Source organism: Colletotrichum karsti, assembly GCF_011947395.1.
Source record: "Colletotrichum karsti strain CkLH20 chromosome Unknown Scaffold45, whole genome shotgun sequence".
NCBI lineage: Eukaryota > Fungi > Ascomycota > Sordariomycetes > Glomerellales > Glomerellaceae > Colletotrichum > Colletotrichum karsti.
In genome coordinates this window covers 165,592-186,893 of record NW_024065945.1, presented here as the reverse complement: position 1 = coordinate 186,893, position 21,302 = coordinate 165,592, and the positions used below count along the sequence as shown (strand labels likewise).

The following is a 21,302-nucleotide window of genomic DNA, read 5'->3' as shown; positions in this document are numbered from 1 at the left end:
AGCAATGCCGCTTGAGCTATGGCAAGCTCACAGTCTGGAGCAGAATCGAATTCGAGCTCAACCTGCGCGGTAATATTGTCTTCGATCAGCACTTGATTCTTCTGCCTCATTTAACGCATCCCGAGCTCACATACACAGAGGTTTATGCTTCGACGCAACAGTTCCTGGAAGATAAAGACCGTGCTTATTGAGCCTGAAGCTGAGAAGCCGCAGCCAGTGGCTGCGACTGCGAGCACCAGCACCCTATGAGCGTTTCTTGGGTCGAAAGTCGGTTGATGTAGCAATGGGAAAACGGGATGGTAATGCTCGAAGTATGCTTGAATGAAGGCGTTTACGGTCTCCAGTGGCGGTAACGATTGATCCGTGAACTGCCTGCAGAAGCCACTGTCAGTGTTGAGTTGCTTGAATAGCGACTCAATCTCGTTGAAGACGTCCATGGTAAGTCTGGGGACGTGTTGATATGCTTCAAGTCGCCAGAGCTTCTCCCTTTCTGGTGTGTTTATCGAATGCCCCTTGAGTCGAGAGACGCTTTCCAACCCTCGTGTCACAAAGTGGTCACTGCTGGATACCCGTGTCCCATTGCTTGACATCGTCTTTGAATAGTCTTTACCCATGGAACTCGAGTTGCCCAAAGCATCCTTGAAAGTGGCCGATAGCTCAGTATGATTTGTGAAATTTGGCCGCGGGGCTTCTCCTGCTGGAAATGGCCCATCTTCCCGATTGTGGGATATGCTCAAGTTGTTCCGGTTGGACATAGGATCTGTCGATACAGGGGAAACTTCGGCTGATGAGCTGGTCGTGAACTCCGACTGGGCAGATTTATAATGCTGGCTGTGAGCGATTGGAAACTGCGAATGGCTGGAAACGTCATGTATCTGCGTTGTGCCCGCCAGATCACCATACCAATCTGTAGTGCCAACCCAGCTTTGGGTCCCGGAAAACGGGAAACACCATTGGCTCGGTGAGCATGCCAACGAGCTCATTAGCTCTGGTTGAAACGTGCCATAACAGTCGATCAACGGAAAAAGTGGTTGAGCCTGGGGAAGAGTCGGCATGGCATCATGACCAAAAGTAGCTTCAGTTAAATCGTGGCATGGCGTCTCCTATTCAGACCAAATATTAGTACGGGTAAAGACAAGGTGACAGCAGCGCTAAGGTTGTCTCGTTCAAGAGTATGTTTGTGCTGTCACTTACAGGGGTCGTCCCATAGACCGTCGTTCTACCTAAGGACGAGTTCGTCCTTGGTCCACTCTCATATTCGCACAGCTGGTGTTTGTTACGACATCGTATACATGGAGCTTCTCCGTCACATCGCTGTTTTGAATGTGCACAAGCTTTGCATGCTTTGGAGACACAAAATCGTCTCGATTTCCCTCCAGTGCCGGCGTCAGATGGTGCAGGAATTGCATTGGTGTGGCCTTGCATATGACGTCGAAGAGAGTCCCTGCAGTCACAAGTTCTTAGCTCAAGTGTCGGCGAACATCTCAAGATGGTATTAGAAGGGGGAATAGATCAGAAACGGAGGCAGATCAGAGACGGAAGCATCAGCAGGGCCAGGCAGCAGGTCTGCCTCTTCAGAGTGAAAGACATCGGCTGGCACCAAGTCGGCGGGAACAGGAGGGACGCTGTACCTTCTTGAGAAACTTGTCCCACAAACTGAACATGGGAAAGGTCGCGCTCCGAGATGACGAAGGGCATGACGGTTCAGATGCTCAGTCCGACGGAACTCGGCGCCGCATACATGACATTTGACCAACATGCTGACCGGTCAGATGTCGATTCTCGGACCTCGAGGGGTAATGATCCTTCCAGCCCGCCAGTAGTTGTTTCGATAGATGTCTTCGGTAAATCAAAAGCTGCTCAAGTAAAGAGGAGACGTTTTCAACGATCTCGGAGCTTGCGGTGGTTTTGTGTCGGAGCTTGTGGGGTAAATTGGGTCTTGCGAGAGGAAACGCTGAGGGCGTTCGGAGCGCGCGGGGGATCTTCTGATCAATCCCCCCCACCTTCAGAACGGGAATTGGCAGTATATCGTACTTGCGGGGTACTAGTCTGCACTTCGGGTCGCAATGGCAAGGTCATGAAGCTGTTAGCAGCTCACGCAGGCCTTCATTTGTTGTGTCTTCATGAAACATCGGTCAGTAATTCATCCCCGAGGCCGGTTTGAGCGAAGCCGGGGAAGAGTATGGAACTGTGAGACGTTGCTCCAGAATTGCTTCCGATGGCTGTGTCTACTGTCAAAACCAGATATTGAAAATCTTCAGAGGTTTAGAGCACCCATGAGTCGACAAGCTATCATTTTCAACGACGGAATTGAACGAATCATGTTGAATGGCTATAGAAGCTACCTGATGGAGTGACAAGAGCGTTTCGCATATAAATGTAGGCATTCTCAAACAAGGCCTTTGCTTCCTGCATTCTCAACAACAGGCAGGGCAGCTTACAGAACACTTTCTCTAATCCCATCACAATCCAACTTTCCTCACTCAACCAAAATGACGCCCGACTTCACCAAACTGGGACGACTCACTTCTCAAGCGGAATCACAAGACTGGGACATCATCGTGGTTGGATCAGGTCACAATGGTCTGACTGCTGCCGCGTACCTCGCTGTTGCTGGCAAAAAGGTTCTCGTGGTTGAGCGAGCATCCTATGCCGGTGGCGGCGTGGCCAGCTTGCCCATGGCCGAGCCTGGCTACCTCAGCGAACGACACAGCGCCATCCACCAGATGATTCTGGCCAACCCGCTCATCACTCACGATGAGCTTCATCTTCAGTCCCGCTATGGTCTGAAGTACCTTCAACTCGACCCGTGCTACGCGATAGTCATGCCGGACAAGGTTCTCCCAATCTACCGCGAACGTCACCGCACCGTCGAGGCCATCCGTAATGTTGCCCCAGAGGATGCTGACGCGTACGAGAGTTTCGTCGATATCTCTCGTAAGATCACCGACCTCCTCATGCCGTCCATGTTCGAACCTCCTCGGGATGACTCGGCCAAAATCGCGGCTAGTCCTTATGCCCAGGAGATCGCGACTGTGTCGGCCAGTCCCTCGTTTGACATCATTCAGCGATACTTCAAGAACGAAATTCTCCAGGTCGCCCTGCTTCGTTTCGTCACCGAAATCCAGCTGGCACATCCTACCACTAAAGGCACTGGTCTGATGGTGTACCTGGCATTTGGTCTATTGGATAAGTACGGACTCTGTGTTCCTGAAGGGACCGGGTCGGCCTTCACAAACTCGGTCATTCGTTGCCTCAAAGATCACGGAGGGGATGTTTTATTGGACACCGAGGTTATCAAGGTTGTCACTGAAGGCGGCCGTGCCGTCGGAGTAAGGACTCGCTTCGGAGAGTTGAGGGCAAAGGAAGCGGTGATCGGCCAGATTCATCCTCACAACCTCGACCAGCTTGTCGACGGACTGGACCCGTCCATCACAGCACCTGCGTTGAATACAAGAGTCTCGGAATTCAGCCTCTTCTTAATTCATGCTGCTCTGGAACGTCCACTTCGATTCAAAGCAGGGCCTATAGCCGACAAGGCCGTCATGAACACTTGCTGCCCAGGCAACCTGAAGGACCTGATTAAGAGCTACGACGACATGGCTGAAGGCCTGCTACCAGAAAATATCATGATCGGCTCATCTTGCGTGAGCTCTGCGGACCCTACTCGCTGTCCGCCTGGAAAGTCTTTGCTTCACTGCGTGGTCATGTGTAAGGCAGAGCCGGCCGATGGTGGATGGGATGCCTGGGAACGCATCAAGGATGACTGGGCTCAGAAAGTTTTCGCCTACTTTTCCACTTATCTCGAGAACTTCACCCCTGACATTGTCCGCTCTTATCACGTCGTCACACCACCGGATCATCAGTCAGACAGTCCCAGCTTCCAACGTGGTGATATTTGCGGTCTTTCAATGGCTGCCGACCAGATGGGACTCAATCGTCCGACGCCTGCTCTTGCCCAATACCGAGTTCCCGGTGTTGATGGCTTCTATCTCGCGGGGCCTTTCATGCACCCTGGCGGTGGTGTCTGGGGAGGCGGACGCCCGGTTGCGAAGAGAGTCTTGGAGGATCTTGGCATGGACTTTGACCAGATTTTTGTCAACAAGGCAAAGTCCCAACTTTGATCTGTATTGGGGACTTGGTCTAGAAGCGATCTTTGGACTATAAGCTGCGGTTCTATCTTGATTAGCTCTAGTGCATACAAAACAGATGTTGTCGGTAAGAATACGCTTCGATCTGACTTCGATATATCTCTAAAATATGAGCCGTATGGTTCTTCTAGGTGTGGCCAGTTCTACCTTTCGCTGAAGAGTCCTCCTCTTTGGTGAGATTGCGCAGGGTTGGAAATGGGTAGTACCGCCGCACAAGATGAAGGTGGTATTTGAACCTGCAAGCCTGACTTTCCCGGTGTCTAGAACCTGCCTGCCTACCTTTTCTTTCCTGAGTGCGCTCTATCTGAGAACGAAGATCCTCGGAGCCCACCATAAGCAGCCTTTCTCCAAGTACATTCGCCACATCAGAGGATGTAACCGGTTGAGTAACGTCCATGGCATCTTATAGCGATGCACAGCATATGCAACTAGATAACTCGATTCCCAGTGCTTACAGGCTACATTAGTTGCTGATCAGATCAATGAAATACGTACGAGGGCTGGAAAACATTTCGTGGGACAAATGTCAGCCCCATAGTCGCCACAAAGACTAGGAGATCTTCTTAAGTCGAGGCACCTCCCTTCTGTCCTAGTTTGGTCCAAACTCCCTCTTATCTTTTCACTGCGTTTTACCTTTCTACACTGGACGGAACACACAGCAGCTTGCAAACGGAAACCCACGAGTATGGGACTATGGCGCCATCTACAACATACAATGCTCTTGTAGCAACACTTACCTTCCCACAGGGCCAGTTCTTGGAGACCAAAGTTTACTCTCTGGCTCCTCAAACAACGCCCTTCACTCCTCCAAGCGACCCTGCATGTTCGACCATTCCTCGCGCCCTTCGATGCCAGAGCAAGCCAGAGGACTTAACCTCCGGTGCTCTTTGCTACGCAGATCAATTCGTGCAGGAGAAAGATGCTTCTCTTCCCACTCAGTGCTTCCCGAAGCAATACCGCGACATATGGACTCCTGGGGATGAATTCGGTAAGTGCAGGTCGAACGACTCGAAGTACACCTTAGGAACGTGTGCTGATATTATCACTGTCCACAGACGATATGCCTAGTTTGGCGTACCCAGGTACCGCTTGCATCAGCGACTGGACGATAGCTTGCACTACGGACGTCTTGGGAAGCGCCGGTACTTATAAACAAGAGTGGTGTTGCCCGCCGGGCTCATGGACGTGCCTCACAGTCGGAAATGGACAAACTCCCTATCGAGACTGCGTCAGCCATCTTAGCACCCCGACCGAAGTATGGGTGAACAACATTGCAACAACCAACGGGAGAGAAACAACATATTGGAGCTCGTGGAGAAAGATTTCTCTTTCGAACCTCCCCAGGAACGGACCAATTTCGGTCAAACATCCCCCATTCCCGCTGTATGCTCGAGTGCCTAACGCTCTCACTGCCGATGAAAGCTCCGGCTTGTCTACTGGGGCAATTGCAGGTATCGTGATCGGGATTCTGGCTGTCGTCTTACTGTTTGTTGGCAGCGGAATCTTCGTTTGCCTCCGTAAGAGAAGACTGAAGAGGGAAGCTGCGGCATCTCAAACAGAGATCACTGAGAGTGAGGAAAGGGCTCACAAGGCTTTGGGTTATGACACTAAGCAGGAACTACCCGGCCATGGGCACGAGACGCGCGAGATGGATATGCTGTCACCGGACCCTGTGGAGTTGTCGCCGCAGACGAGGATTTCCGAGGTGGAGGGAAGCCGTCCCGTGGAGTTGGCTTCATGACATTTCCCTATCACTTGTTGTCGAATTCCTGACTGCGTATATCCAGAAGCCCATAGGCACACTATTACTTTACCTAATATCACAATGCTCACCCAACCCATGCGTACATAGTTGAAAGACCTTATCTGTTATCATGTAGGGGGTTCGACCTCCACGTTAACAAGATACAATGACACACCATCAGCGTATAGCTCTCCATGAGAAATCTACAAAGAAAGTACCAATCTTCAGCGGACCTGTGAGCCTCAACACCCAGCACTTCTACAACGTCATCTTCGGCTTCCAACGGTGTGAAGATGTGAGTTCAAGCCAGCCTCGGATTCTGAACAAGCGAAACTCTGACATTTGACTTCGGCAAGGAGCCTCCGTCGTAACCGTCGGAAAATCCTTACTGGGAAAGTCTTTCCACGCGAACCGGCTTCCCCTCAGTTCTGATTCCCCGTCTGATGTCGGACAAGGTTTGCGAGCACTCACATCACCACTCTCTGATCGGATCTCTCCGGCATATACAGCAGCCCGAGCCGGGCCTTTAACATGTCTCGGCGTCGCATGTTTTGGGGCGACATCCTTGGAGGTCGTCGGATTCCCGATTGAAGCCTTTTCTTTTCCCGCTCGGACTCTTCGCCCGGCGGCAAGCAGACTGTGGCCAGATCAGAAGGTTGTCGATGAGAATGCTGTGGCAATGGCCTCACTAACCATTATTCGAGACTATTCACTACACTACAGGAATTTGTTTGTAGATCTTGCAGTAGCCATTAGTTAAGAGCTAATAGTACGGTTCCTTTTCGTTGATCCCTTGCTCTCCCAACATCCCGAGGTTGTGATCTACGGCCAACCAATACGCCGCTACCTTCCAGAACTCCAAGAAACTTCACCAAGAATCAACATCCAGAAGTAGAAAGTCGAAGTAAGAAACTCAAATCCCGATGGCCTCGGGGGAGAACTCCAACTGTCTCAACTGCACCACCAGATGCCATCAAGGAAACCATTGCTAGCATCCCAGCTGACTCGCAGGCCAACCCCCCCGAAGCAGCAGTTGAGGCCCGACGCGATGGTTAGGGTTTTGTGTCTGGATTTCGCTAGTAGTAGTCTGATGCAATTGTCAGAGTTCACCGATGAAACGGCTCCTCTCGAAAAATGCGAGGCTGTTATTTTTCAAATCGCTATTTTCAGGGCTTCAAATCAGAACCAAAAAATAAAGCCTCAAAGAATCTATAGGCTCAACAAGGTAATCGTGAACGTCGCAATCAGGACCGCGAGCCTGAGCCCAGAACCAGACACGCCCTCCGTGGCGGCCGCGCTCCTCGGCAGGCCGGTGTTGTTCTGGCTCTGCCTGAAGAAGGGATCCATGGTGTTGTTCTTGGTGACGGGCGTCACGCTGTTGGCGACGCAGAACTGCTGCGGGTTGCCCCAGGTCGCGTCGACGGCGCGCTGCCAGGCCTTCTCGGGCTTGGAGAGCATCTCGCGCGTGTAGAAGATGCGGCAGTTGGCCGGCTCCCAGAGGAACTGCAGCGGCGTGCGGGCGTCGAACATGGAGAAGGCGTTCTTGCCGTTGACGGCGCCGGCGCTCTTCGGGGTCGTGGAACGCTTGATGGCGTAGCCCCGGGCCAGCTCGCCGACGTCGCTCTTCATGACTTCTTCCTTCTTGTCCTTGGGCGTGAGCGCGACGATGGCCTTGGCGTCCGAGGTGAGGTCGTTAAACGAGAAGACCTGGGCGCCCTCGACACCGGCGATGGACTGCATGATGCCTGTCTGCGGGCGGCCACCGATGACGGCGGTCTTGATGCCCATCTGGAGGATCATGAGGTAGGAGAAGAGCGTGCATGTTGAGCCGCAAGTGCCGTCGGTGAAGAGCAAGACGTTCTCCGGCTGGAAGACGCGAGGGGGCGGGTTGGCCTTGGAACCGACGCCAGTCAGGTTGAATGAGGGGTCGGTTTGGTTCAGCGGGGCTTCTTGGTAGGCCGTGAAAGTGTCACCGTTGAGGGAGACGGGTGCCAAGATCTGGTCAACCGATGTGAAGGCCTGCTCATCTGGCGTGAAGACCTGTCCGGGAAGCAGGTTGGTGATGACCGCGCTCTGCTGCAGGGCGTCGATGGCACCCTGTTCCTCCGGGCTAGAGGGCGTAAAGTTGGCCGGGATGGCATTGGCCAGACGAGACATCATGCTCATGCTGTCCGACAGACGCAGGTTGTTGGCCTGGAACCGGTTGACATCAGGGAAGAGCTGGATGAGAGGTTAACTATAGAAGGGAACTTAGATGCGGACAAACAAACCTGAGCGAAGAGTTCATAGCCAGCGACAACGAAACCCCCACCGTTGGCAGCAACATCAATGACGAGCTTCTTCTTTCCGGCCTTCTTGCTCTCCTCGAGGAACTTGGCGACGGTGTTTTGGAAGTTGGTCAGATATTCAACGGAATCGATAGCATCGGGCGGCGCGAAAGATGACACGGCAAGCACAGCCACGTCATCGTACCCAGTTCCGTTGAGGAAGTATCCAGAAGTCGTGTTAGCACCGCTGTCGCGCACGACAGGCCACGGGTAGCCCTGAATCGTGGGCTGAGGCGGCGGGGGCGGGCTGCTGGTCTTGGGAGCGTCCGGCTTCGTTCCGTTGCCCTTGGGCTGGCTGTCGGGGTTGCAGAACTTCTTGTAGAAGTCCTCACCCGAGTTGATGCCTGTGAAGTTGGCACCAGTGCGAATGATGGCGAAGCTGTCCTCGGAGCGCTCCGTGCCGTCATCATAAGTGATCGTGACCTTGGGACCCTGGAAGGCCAATGATGCAGCGACAGTCAAGGCACTCTCATTGGAAGCGTAGAACTTGAATCCGGAGTTCCATTGGGAATCGGGATCCTGGTAACCGCTGAACTTGAGGTTCAAGTCAGAAATGAGGGTGGCCGCATCACGCCCGTTAATCCTGATGATGGCGGGAGCAGAGGCGTTGGTGTCGAGTTGCTCTATTCATTTCAATTAGAGCTTCGAACTGACAAACGTTCACGCGGGTAGATCACTTACTCAAATGGTAGAGCTTGGGCACCTCAATGCCATCCCTCGACACGGAAACAATGTCGGCTGCAAGGTTGTTGCGGAAGCTGAAGCCCTTGAAAATGTCGCCGCGGAAGGCGAAGTGACCGTCGTGGGCCGAAGCGAACAACTGGAAAATCTCAAGCTGGAACTCGTACTCGCTCTTGAACCCGCCATTCCCGGCCTTCTCGCCGATCCTGTCCAGACCTCCTTCAATGTCGGTGGGAGGCAGCATGTACGACGCGGGAGGGTTCTTGAGCCAAGAGAGCGTGCTCTGCCATTGGACGTACGCCTTTAGACTCTTGATGAGGTCCTTTGCCGGTTGGGGCTTGTTGGGGACCGACTGCAAGCAATCAAACGCAAGTTGAGCGGGCACTTTCGGGGTAGCTATAGGAGGGTTTCGTCAATTACGTCGTTCTCCAAAACAGACTCGACTGGCTTCAAAGTCTCCATCGCAACCCCTCATTCTCCGCCCAGAGGTGTAAGTCGCGATGAGTTAGACAGCCAGAAAACGCTGCAAACAACGTACCTTTCGGGTTGGCCATGAGGAACTGGTTCACCATCGGCTGCACTTGACCACAAGCATTGCTTCCACTACCTCCTCCACCGCCGCCGCCAGCACTGGGAGGAGGCGTTCCCATCGGTGTCGTGCTCGTCGGAGTCGAGTTGGTCGGGGTCCCGGGCGGGCCCTGAGGGCGCGGTGCCGCGATCGCGGCAGCGGCGTAAGCCACCGTCCACCAAGTGAATCTCATCGTGTCGTCGGCGTTTCCGTTCTATGTTCTTCTTCCTCTTGTATGTACCGAACTTCTTCCCTCCGTCTACGTTTGACGAAAATCTCTTTTCTGGCTTTTGCTGCTCTCGGAAGTCGAAAAGGAAAGGAGAGAGAGAGAAGATAGCACAGCTACCCGCGAGGCCAGCTCAGAACCGAAAAGGAAAGGAAAGTATATTGGGGCCTTTGACGGACAATTCGCCGAAGCCTGAAGGGAAAGGAGAGACTTCAAGACGGCGCGCACCGGAGCATGTGCTGACGGCTGCACATGGGGTTTTAATCCGCGCTGCACTTTTGGTCCTCGTCCCGTCTTTCGTCGACTCCGACACGGAAGTGTCCAAACTCGCAAAACAAAAATGTCAGACCCGCTCGCTCTCGTTCTTCTTGGCGGGTGAATGGTGTGCTACGGCGTCTCTCTCTCACACACATACAAGGGAGGGGGGCGGCTACCTAGCCTGGGGGCTAACAAGCAAAGCCCAGAGTTGCTTGCTCCCAAATCATGAAGCCATCATGAAACACGACAACCCTCACATCTTCAGATAAGCATCCGCGCATCCTGGGCGGCGCCGGCTGCAGATTTAAACTCGGACTCCATGCAAGGTAGACCCCTCCACCTTAAAAAGGCCGCCCTGTCCCATAGCGTCTCTTACCGACGGGACACCCTAGTTTGTGGGAAGTAAGACTGACCGGCGGCCGCTGTCATTAGCCTAGCCTCTTTCTTAGTGCGCACTTTGTACGGTGGACTACCTGGATTCTGGAGACCGACATACCCGTCGTGGGGCCTTGGCGGCGTGATTGGGTTGATGTTTCGGTGTATCGGTGAATCGGGGAATGTTGTTTGAAGACCTCGATATCCATTGGAGGCTCAATTCAAAACGATTCCCCAAGAAAAGACACAGTTGTATGATTGTGATACCTCCGCCGGTCATCTACCGGCTGGGCGAGAGGTCCTAGAGCCTCTTCAGCCAAGACTGGATCTACTCATGAAAGCTGGGCATTTTCCCCCGCTCTGTTTCTTTTGTTTCCTCCCACATACAATCCCATTTGCTCCGTTCTATCTCCTTCATCTGTTGCCTCACACAGCCCATCAGATCAGACTACCTGATAACCGACAGTCCCTCTACCTGCGCCGGTCAAGCTTTCCCGCAGCCTCACCCTTGGCTCTGCCTTGGCAGCCATTCCCTGCTGTAGCAGATCTGCCGGAGGAAACGTATCCGCACCACCCACACCAGCCTGACTCTATAGCGCCAGATCTCGTCTTGCATGCTGCAAGGAAGCGACTCGCGTGCCTTTTTTTCTCTTCTCCCAGTCCCCTCGGACTCACCCGGCGCTAGTTGGCTCGATGTCTTGGTCCCTGTTTGACTTGGCCCAGCATTTTGCCGGTCTACATCTCCTCCGTACCACCGGCCAGCCCTACCATGACCCTGATCAACATGATGAGCAGCCAACCAACAGTACATAGTAGATCCTTTGAAGCAAACGCGAAGCAAACAGCCGAGGATTCGACCCATGTGCACGGATGGGGTCTCATGAAGCGCAGCCCAGCCTAACAAACTCCGCCAACATCCCGCCCTCACACATTTTTGCGCGCGCTACCTTCACTAAACTTCTCACCCATCCCCGCCCCGGCGGAGGAAGCCTTATCTACTTGACTCCCCCCTCTCACAAACAAAGACTTCAAACTTCATAGACGAGGCTCCTGGTGCGAAACTCTAGCTGGCGTCGTACGATAAGGTCTAGAAGGCGCCAAGCGAGTTGTTCGCTGATCGTTCGTCGGGTCGTCGCGTTACAAATCCTATCTTGCAGAGAGTGCGAGATGTATGGGAGAGTGCCCGATACCGTTCGTTGGGCCAACTGCCGCATCGCGCGGCATCGCTCGCGACTCACATCAGCAAACGCAGTCGCGAACACGAGGACCACATTGGTGGGTAATGGAAGATCAAATGAGGAGACCTTCGTTAGGGCCCAAAACAAAACACAGAGAGAGGGCTGGCAAACAGCAAAGCCGACTTTCAAATCATGCACGGGTATCTCAGCTTCCGTCCGCTCTCGGTCCCTTTCCGGCTCAAGCACACAACACACATACAGAAACAAACAGCCCACTCACTCCCGTCACTCACTTCCCTCATTTTCGCCTTCCGTCGAAGCTCCGTCCAGTCCACAGACAGTCGGATAATTGACTGACTAACTCTTCCGCCCGCCCCTCCTCGCCCGAACCCATCTCATCAGTCCCGTCTTGACATGACCGCTCGCTCCCCCCTGTCCGCAGTGCAGACCTCGTCCGCCTCAGACAATGACACCCATCCCCAGCACACCCACCGCCAGACCGAGTCCCATTCCCGCCGCGGCTGGAAGGCCACCAGTGCATCGTGCCGCGGCTACGCCTCCGGTGCTGGAACTGGGGCTGACCCCACCTGTCGCCGTACCGCCGGCCCCACCTCTCCCGCTGCCGCTGCTACCGGTCACGGGACAGTCCGTGGTGCACGGGAGGGCGGACGCGAATGGTGTGGGCGCGGCCGTCCCTGTCTCCGTTTCGCCGATGAGTGTGAAGACGGGAGTCTGCGTTACGGCCGACACGTTTGGTGAGGTATTGTTCGAGTTGACGTTGAGAACTGCGTCGAGGACTTGCACCACACCGTTCGCGATGAGGATGTCCGTCTGAATGATGCGCGCGGATTCGATGAAAATGTCGTTGTTGAAGAGCGTCACTTCCAAGCTCTTCCCGTTCACTCCCGTCGGCAGCTTGGTCCCGTTTGTAAGCGCCGACTTGCCCACCACCTTTGACGGAACAATGTGATAGCGCAACACGCGACGAAGATCGTCTTTGCTCAAACTAGACAGCACACCAGCGACACGCTGAAAAGCAGCATTCCGCGGCGCGAAAATGGTAACATTCTGCGTCTCCGCGAACTCGGCGACGAGATCCGTCGCGTACAGCGCGCCCAGGAACGATGTCAGATCCTGATACGCATCGCGGGCCGTCTTCTCGAGCCGCGCGGGCGCGACCATCAAGCTGTCGATGATCTGGACGAGGCCCCCGTCGAACGCAATATCCGTCTTGAGCGCCGTGGTCCGCTGCGCCACGCCCGACGTCACCACGACATCGCCGTTGGGCCCCTTGGTCACCAGGACGCTCTGCCCGCCCGTGACGTTGGAGTAGCGGTCGTCCGTGAGCAGAGTGGACTCGAGGGAGGAGTTCCCGGGGAACAGGGCGTCGAAGGGGATCCTGGAGTCGATGATGCCGTATCGCAGCGCGACGGGGACGGCGTCTGCGGCGGCGTCCCAGCCCTGGCCTTTGGTGTAAGCCTGATCGCTGGGGGCGAGGATCTGGTGAGCGCTTTTCGTCAGAACAACTTTTTATTTCGTTCCGTTTTGTTCGCTTTGCATGAAGAGCTCCAACAATAGGGTCTTATCCGCGAGTCCCTGCGTGAGCGGCGCGCGATGGGCTATGCCGCTGTCGCTATGCCGCATCGTCGAAGCTTGTTTGGAGTTTGACAGGTGGGGGCAAGAAGATTGGGATGCAGCACGTACCGTGACGCCGGATTTGGGCAGGTTCGAGAAGATGTCGCTGTTTTCCTGTGTATCATTCTCATGTCAGCTGTGCTGATTCTTCTGGCCTCGAGGTATCGTGATCGAGGGGTTCGACGTCTGAGAGTGCTTTGCGCTCGACACTCAGGCCTCGATAATCGAACGCTTCTACGTCCTGCGCGATGACTGACAGGACTCTCTGATCCCGTCGACTGACTGTGCAGTGTTTCTTACCTTTACCAGATCGCGAAAGGTGGTCAGGTTTGCTTGCTTCGCGAGAACGTCCTCCAGTTTCTGCGCCGCTACAGTGGATGCGCCAAGGATCACTGACAGCGTCGAAGCCCAGCAGGCGCAGCTTGTTGGCCTGATCATCATCTTTCCTCGTCTTCGTCCCAGCGATTCGATTAGAGTTGAGTTTTGAACAGACGGAATGAGGTGAAAGAAAAGATCGCGGGAACGAGCGGCGAATGGGGTTAAACGGAAAGTTCGCAAATGATGTATTCGATTGACCGGTACTACGTGAAGCCAATACGGTCCGATTGAATCTCGACCTCCAGCCGTTGGAAGGCCCGATGAGTAGGCAAGGGGATGGAAACAACAGGAAACGAAGAAAGAAGAGAATTACACCAAAGCAGAAATTTTCCACGGCAAGGCCAGGTCAGGCAGGCCATTATGAAGCTGAGTGATCCTTCTTTCACCCTTCCATTCCCGCCGCAAAGGCGCATTCGAGCCTGGAACTCGGACGCGTGGGGTGGCGCCCTCAAAGGGACCTGCATGTGTGGGTGGCATTGGGATCGCGGACAGTCCAGCCCGTCCAGTTTGCGCCGTGTCATTGACAGGTTGCAGCGATTGCTTCGTGGCTGCAACCCCCATGCCGCATCGAGAAAGACGAAATTGCAGGTGGATGAATTGGCGAAAGCTTCCGTTCAGCTCACCACCCGTTGGCATCAAGGGTCCCAGCAACTTGGGGGCATGACAGCAGCCACCATCTTCTACTTGTCAGGCCACTGAATCAAAACGTCGTCGAATCAAAGACTTGGGGAAGCAGATGAGAACGTGGGAAGCGGCGCGGAGGTAAAGTTAACACTGGAAGAGGAAATCTCACAATGAAAGAGGGACAAGCCGCAGAAAGAGGACAATGGCATTGGGGGTGGCTTGCTTCGGTCATCATTTAGCGGCATCTCCTGTGCCTGGCACTAGAGCCAACATGGCACTTCTTTCGTGAGTTGTACGCGCCGAGACGAACCAGGGTCCTCCGGGGATGGTTTGTTCATCAGGCAATTTAGCCGAATTCGATGCAATTGTATCTGATATGGTGCCTGAATGATTTCCTTGGGCTGACGGGAGATCTGCTGGCTCGTCCAAGACGGCCAGCGCCGGCGCCCTCCACCTCCCTCCACAAGACGCTGAATGACACGGCGACATATCGAGTCCCTTAAGTTCCAGAATGTCTGAAGGCTAAGATGTCGAGGCTTCATCCCTGTCGTTCGACATGTCAACCAGGATGTCGTGAGCAGGGCCCATGCCGTGCCAGGCAAGTCGCCATCACCGCTCCGCGTCAGGGCCTGGTTGTTCGAGGTATTTTCGGGCTTCGAAACCACCAACGGCAGGGGCGCAGGTCAGCGGCGCAGGTCAGCTGCCAAGCCAATATCCTATGCACGCTATCAATGATTGCGTTCCAGACAACTGCAATGCGACCTCAACCAACGTACCGACGAAGAGAGTCGTTTTGAATGCAAGCAATGAGTCGGCATCAAAACCATTAATACATGCCTGTCCCGGATTTCATTCTTCGGGCCTCCGTGTGGAGACCCGGCACCAACCGGCTCTGGTTGTGACCGAGGCCCACTCGACTGCCGAGATCATGGACTGCCCGAAGTCTTTCATTTCTGCCTTCACTCGCGCATTTCACCGATTGATTGAATCATCGGAAGACGTGGTAGTTGTACTTTTATTGTCTGTAGGTGTCCAAAGTGATCAACAAGACCCGGTTCGTTGTCAAATCGAGTCGTCTAGCAATCCCTCTCTCCAAAGGCTCAAAACCACATCTTCCCGAATCCTGACGCAACTGCTACCAACTCCCAAGTCTCACCCAAACTTCCGGTAGCTCCAGCCCCTAGAAAATCAAACTCGCACGTGGCAAGAACAGGTGGTATGGTCGTCTTGGCTATTAGATATCCGTCCGGGCCCGGCCTATACACAGTTTCGGGGGCCCCGTCTGTGAGGGAGATTCTCACCCCGGCCACTACCTGGCGGCTTGACAGTCGAACGAGGGTATAGTCATAACCACCAAACCTGTCAAATGATGCTTTCTTCCATCGGAACTTCTCCATTGTTGGAAATTTATCAGCTCGTTGGGCCTTGACCGGAACTTTGAAGACCTTGGGTCCCAGACACGATTCTCTGCTCAGCTTCGTAACGAACTTAGCTCGGCCAGACTCTCGTCGCGGTGGAATCGTGATCATTGCGGGGTGACTCAGTCTTTTGTGCGGTAGTTGGGTAATATATACCATGACTGGGTCGGTCTCGTTTGGTCCGTCATGAAGGAAACAGGTCGGGTTGACATGGAATCCGCGGCTACACTGAACGGCGAAGGTGCGATTATCGTCTCGAGGATTCGCGTTAGCCCCAATCTTGTACAACGATCCAATGCTCTTCAGACGACGCGGGAATATAGATACATGAGCAGCGGAAGCGGATCTGCTGTCGTGAAGGTGAGACTGATGCCGAGATTGAGTAGAAAAAGGTTCGATTGCAGATTTCTGGTGGCTCGGAAGGTAAGATGGCTTGGACGTAGTATTGCTCCACGTCTGGCTGTTTTTGGAAATTTGAGAAGCAACGGCATGCTTGTAGGTTGGTGGCGGAGTTCCATCAAGAGGTGTCGAACGATTTGTAACTGTAACGCATGGGTTTTGTTGGGTGTTATCGTTGGTACACCTGGGGTCGTTGGGTGTTAGCGGAGAACATTGATCCATCTTGTCGACCGGCGTGGGTGTTTAGGATGATGTAGCACGTTGGGTGCGTTGTGCAAAGAATGGAGAGAAACGAACGGTCGTTGATATTGTTATCGATGCAGTTGATATGCGTTTGGCTATTTGGTAATAGCCGTCATCTGTTTGCTGGGAAATGTAGGTGTTGAAGATGATGAATGATGTTGAATTTGTATGTGGAAAGGGGTGATAGAAGTAGCAGGTTCCCGTGAGCCATTCTGCTCACTTGTCTCTTTCCTCTTTGACTTGATGTCTCTCCAAGGGAATATTCTTTCCATATTCTTCGTGGAGGGCGCTCTCGCCTGCGCTCTTGCAGTAAGGAAAGAGCTTCCATCAGTCGGTGCTGATATACTGTTTTTGAATTGATATTGAAAAGGTGGCAACTTCTTCTTCTGCTCCTGGGACGTCTAGCTCTTGCTTCATCATGGGTATCTACACATGTCAGGTACGCTTGTGGCCGTACGCTTCCGTATGTCACGACTTCCCCATCACCAACCTCATCGCGAATGTCTTCAATCAAAATTGAATGGACGGTACGAATAACAGGACCTGCCTTTTACTCGAACGTCTACCACTGTTAGTTGTGGCTCCACATCTTGGCCTTGAGAAATTCAATCGCGGTTGCCCTCGTCTTGTATGTGTCGAGACACTGCCATGACAAGCAAGCTTTGAAAAACGCTGATGAGCAATTAGGTAGGGCGCCTTAAGTCCATCAGTACCGACAACTGCAAGCGGGCTCAGTAGATGTAGGGACTAAGGCGCGTATAAGATCAGGTATCCGGATTGCAACGCTCTAAGGATAGGACGTGTTTTCATAGACAAGTGTATACTTTTGATTTGGAAACACCTGAAGATATCGTTTTTTATGTTCAAGTACGTCCAACTAGAAGGTTGACGAATGTGGCGACTTCAGCCTGATGTTCATACTACATAGCTTCGTACAGGAACTGGAACATCGGTAAAGACTTCATCCCACCGGTGGTTGTGACTACAGACATATTGGTCTGGTGCCTTAGACCAGATCTTACACACACTTCTTTATTCGACAGATTTGGAACTTATCTTCAATATCTAGTGCCTTGCTTGTAAGGAAACGTTGACTCACATGCAGACGGCTACTGGCCGTGTCGAGATGAAGTATATTTCGCTACTTCAGTCATTATGTAAGTCGAGGCGCACAAGTTCCAACTTGTTGTGCCATTGCATGATTCTGACAGCTTGTAGCTTCACACATGTGCTATAGCACAGAGTGTTGACGTCGCTTCTGTCCCGATCAAGATACAGTAGTCGGATCTACTCTACAACTGCGTCTCTGGCTACATCCGGGCGTATTCAGAGTGTGCCCCGGTTACACCTGAAGCTTTGCAAGCATCTCGCCATTTGCGTACCTGCATCTCTAGTTACGTACAGATTGTCTAATGGACGGCTCTAGAGCGGGTTGTAATAGAGACTCACCAACGGATAGAAACGAACCAATGATGTCGGCAAGACAGGACATCCAATTGTGATCCTTTCCGTAAAGCCTCTCTCAAAAGCACCACCAAATGGCAGTTTGAGTATGGCCAAGAGAAACACCGTTGATCACATTGAAGCGAGCCAACCCGATGACGAAGCTGTTTCCCGCTGCGGGGTTGATCTGGAGGTGAAAACATCACGGCAACGACATCATGGGCCAAGATCACAAGCCGAAGGCGCCATGGTTTAACCGTCATGCATGCCGTGCTAGTTCTAGCGCAAGGGACGAGAAAACTCGCGTCCTCACTCATGGGCAGACTCCCCACCGTCTTTGGCGGTAAAAACGAGACCCGATATTCTTTTACGATGCGCTCGAATAGGAGCCCGCCGTCACCACCTCGGAATCCGGTACATGACGCAGTGGATCCGGGGGATATCCCGGTCCTGGCCCGGATACTCCCTCGTTTCTCTAACTTCCCCTCATTTTCCACCCCTCACCATCCCATCAAGCGCTGGCCATCTGAACTGTTCCTGATCTTTCTCCAGCTTTCCCCACATCGACGACATGGAAGTTCGCCTTTTGAGTTGAGCAGATATCACCACCACGGCAGGCCGATGTAACGGTGTCTCTCTCTCCACGGCAAGCCACCCAATCCCAACCTCTTCTTTGAACGGATCCCTGCTCTTCCACATGAGCACGCGAAAAGTCAACCGAGCCGAAGCCTGTCGCGCGTCGGACGCCGCGGGGCTAAGCTTGTCCAGAGCTCTCGTCCTCGGGGCTGAAGCCACCGACATGCGACGTTCACGATGGTGGTTCTCCCGTCTGGGCGGACAAATTCGCGGAGAGCTTACTATGGACTAGCAAGAATGCGGGGTGATCGGACTGGCGTGGGAAGACGTGCCATTACGGGATGATCTTCCAATTGAGCCGGTATGCGCACGAAAGGTGCTCGTTTGTACCTGCCGGACTCCAGCCCCGGATGCTTGGGACTGCAGGTCGTATCTGATGTTACGCGATCATGGCGATATTGACTCGGTTCCTTGAGCCCGGCGGGGAATTGGTTCATCTCGGAACCACATTGTCAAAGGTGGTATAAGTATGCTGGTCCTTCCCGGTGGTGGCTAGGTCCTGGGTCTTGCTCGACACCTTCGCGTCATTGCACCCCAACTCTCAAGCAATCGGGAAGCAAAATGGTGTCGCTCAAGTCGGCCGTTCTGGCCGCCACTTACGCCGTCTCGGCTGCTGCTGTTGACATTACCGTCAAGGCTACCGGTGGCAATGCTACCAGTGGACACCAGTATGGTTTCCTCCACGAGGTATGTGTTCACTTCTTTCTTCAGGTACTCCACGCCCAGGTCGACTTCTCTAACCTTTACTAGGATATCAACAACTCAGGTGACGGCGGCATCTATGCGGAGCTCATCCGCAACCGCGCCTTCCAATACAGCAACAGATTCCCCGTCTCCCTCGACGGCTGGCATTCCATCAACGGCGCCGTCTTGACCCTCAAGAACCTCAGCGAGCCCCTCTCCGCCGCCCTTCCTGTCTCCGTCAACGTAGCTGGCGGCAACGGCTCCGGCTCGATCGGTCTCGAGAACGACGGTTACTGGGGCATGGACGTCAGGCAACAGAAGTACACCGGCTCCTTCTGGGTGAAGGGTGCTTACGAGGGTGTCTTCACTGCCTCCCTCCAGTCCGCCCTGAACGAAGACGTCTTCGGCTCTGTCGAGATTGAGTCCAAGTCGACCGCTGACGAATGGGTCGAGCACGCCGTTGAACTCACTCCTACCAAGGATGCTCCCAACAGCAACAACACCTTCGCAATCACCTTCGACCCTGCGGGCGCTGCCGACGGCTCGCTGGACTTCAACCTGATCAGCCTGTTCCCTCCCACCTACAAGGGCCGCAAGAACGGTCTCCGAGTCGACATCGCCGAGGCTCTTGCTGAGCTGCACCCCAGCCTGCTCCGCTTCCCCGGCGGCAACATGCTCGAGGGTATCGACAACAAGACCTACTGGGACTGGAAGGACACCCTTGGCCCTCTCAAGGACCGTCCCGGCTTCCAGGGTGTCTGGAACTACCAGCAGACGCACGGCTTGGGTCTCATGGAGTACCTCGAGTGGGCTGAGGACATGGGCCTGACCGTCGTCATCGGCGTCTGGGCCGGTCTCGCCCTGAACGGCGATGTCACTCCCAAGGAGGACCTCCAGCCGTTCATCGACGACGCCCTCAACCAGATTGAGTTCATCCGTGGCCCCGTCGACTCCGAGTGGGGAGCTCGCCGTGTCGAGCTTGGCCACCCCGAGCCTTTCGACCTCCAAATGGTCGAGATCGGCAACGAGGACTGGCTCGCCGGCTACCCCCTCGGATGGACTTCCTACAAGGAGTACCGCTTCCCCATGTTCATGGAAGCCATCAACGCCAAGTACCCCGACATCACCGTCATCTCCTCCGGTGCCACTTCCGACGGCGACGGCTTCGACATCCCCGCTCCCGGCATCGGAGACTACCACCCCTACCGCACCCCGGATGCCCTCGTTGACGAGTTCGATCGGTTCGACAACGACATCGCCCACATCGTTGGTGAAGTTGCGGCCACCCACCCCAACGGCGGCACCGGCTGGGACGGAGACCTGATGCCCTTCCCTTGGTGGATCGGTACCGTCGGTGAGGCCGTGTCTCTCATCGGCTATGAGCGCAACGCCGACCGCATTCCTGGCACCTTCTACGCCCCCGTCCTGCGCAACATGAACCGCTGGCAGTGGGCTGTCACCATTGTCCAATTTGCCGCCGACCCCAAGCTCACCACGCGTTCCACGAGCTGGTTCGTGTGGGAGCTCTTCGCCGCCCACCCACTGTCGCACACACTCGAGGCGTCTGCTGACTTCGGTCCCGTTTACTACGTCTCTGGCAAGAACGAGGCCAAGGGCAACTTCGTCTGGAAGGGAGCTGCGTACAACACCACCAACAGTGAGGATGTTCCCGTTACCGTCAAGTTCGAGGGCGTCGAGGCTGGTACCAAGGCTGAGCTCACGCTCCTGACCAACCCTGGCGGCGACCCCTTCGCCTACAACGACCCTCACACCGGTGTCAACATTGTTGATAGCCAGAAGCTTGTCTTGACTGCCAACGAGGATGGTGCTTTCAACTTCACCCTCCCTGAGCTTAGTGTTGCTGTTTTGGACACTGATGTTGCGGCAGAGGGAGGCCAAAAGGCGCGTGGAATCTCGAAGTCATTCCGAGCTTAAGATATGAAGGCCCTGCAATGATTCTAGATCTCTAGTGAAATATCAATAAATATCACAAACGATAAATATGTAGTTTTGGGTATCTCAGAGATATATGTTACAGCCTATCCCACTCATCTCACAGCCTCAAAGTCTGTGCATATTTTTGATGTGTTACTTTGACTCATATTCATTGAGGAAACACCGTCATGCGGCAGTGGTGATAATTAGTATAGGTGGCTTGGAGAATTAAGAAAATGGTAAAGGGCAAAAATCAAAAAGCCCCAGCGTTAGAATACGACTTTTCTTTGAAATCTCCTGCAGATAGTGAGGCGATACACGACACTTGCCACCACATTGGCTACATGTATCCTCATGTACCTTATGTATCAAGAGGCTTCGCGTTCATGTGATAGTACA

General features: G+C 54.0%; 4 protein-coding genes across 4 annotated transcripts; 2 read left to right on the top strand and 2 right to left on the bottom strand.

The window, feature by feature from the left end:
* Nucleotides 1-2,492: 2,492 nt before the first annotated feature.
* On the top strand, nt 2,493-4,124 carry CkaCkLH20_11069 (uncharacterized protein; the record flags this gene model as incomplete). Its single annotated transcript, XM_038893783.1, has 1 exon — nt 2,493-4,124. One exon carries the CDS (start codon nt 2,493-2,495, stop codon nt 4,122-4,124), a length of 1,632 nt encoding a protein of 543 aa, XP_038740883.1.
* A 2,980-nt stretch (nt 4,125-7,104) lies between these two features.
* Nucleotides 7,105-9,664, bottom strand: CkaCkLH20_11068 (peptidase S41 family protein; the record flags this gene model as incomplete). The annotated part of the gene is made up of 4 exons (XM_038893782.1): nt 7,105-8,115; nt 8,166-8,845; nt 8,904-9,299; nt 9,442-9,664. The coding sequence occupies 4 exons, from the start codon at nt 9,662-9,664 to the stop codon at nt 7,105-7,107; spliced, it is 2,310 nt and encodes a 769-aa protein (XP_038740882.1).
* A 2,303-nt stretch (nt 9,665-11,967) lies between these two features.
* CkaCkLH20_11067 (beta-ig-h3 fasciclin) lies at nt 11,968-13,584 on the bottom strand (the record flags this gene model as incomplete). Its single annotated transcript, XM_038893781.1, has 3 exons — nt 11,968-13,008; nt 13,213-13,257; nt 13,444-13,584. The coding sequence occupies 3 exons, from the start codon at nt 13,582-13,584 to the stop codon at nt 11,968-11,970; spliced, it is 1,227 nt and encodes a 408-aa protein (XP_038740881.1).
* Nucleotides 13,585-18,845: 5,261 nt separating this feature from the next.
* CkaCkLH20_11066 (alpha-L-arabinofuranosidase) lies at nt 18,846-20,903 on the top strand (the record flags this gene model as incomplete). Its single annotated transcript, XM_038893780.1, has 2 exons — nt 18,846-18,971; nt 19,035-20,903. 2 exons carry the CDS (start codon nt 18,846-18,848, stop codon nt 20,901-20,903), a joined length of 1,995 nt encoding a protein of 664 aa, XP_038740880.1.
* Nucleotides 20,904-21,302: the final 399 nt, after the last annotated feature.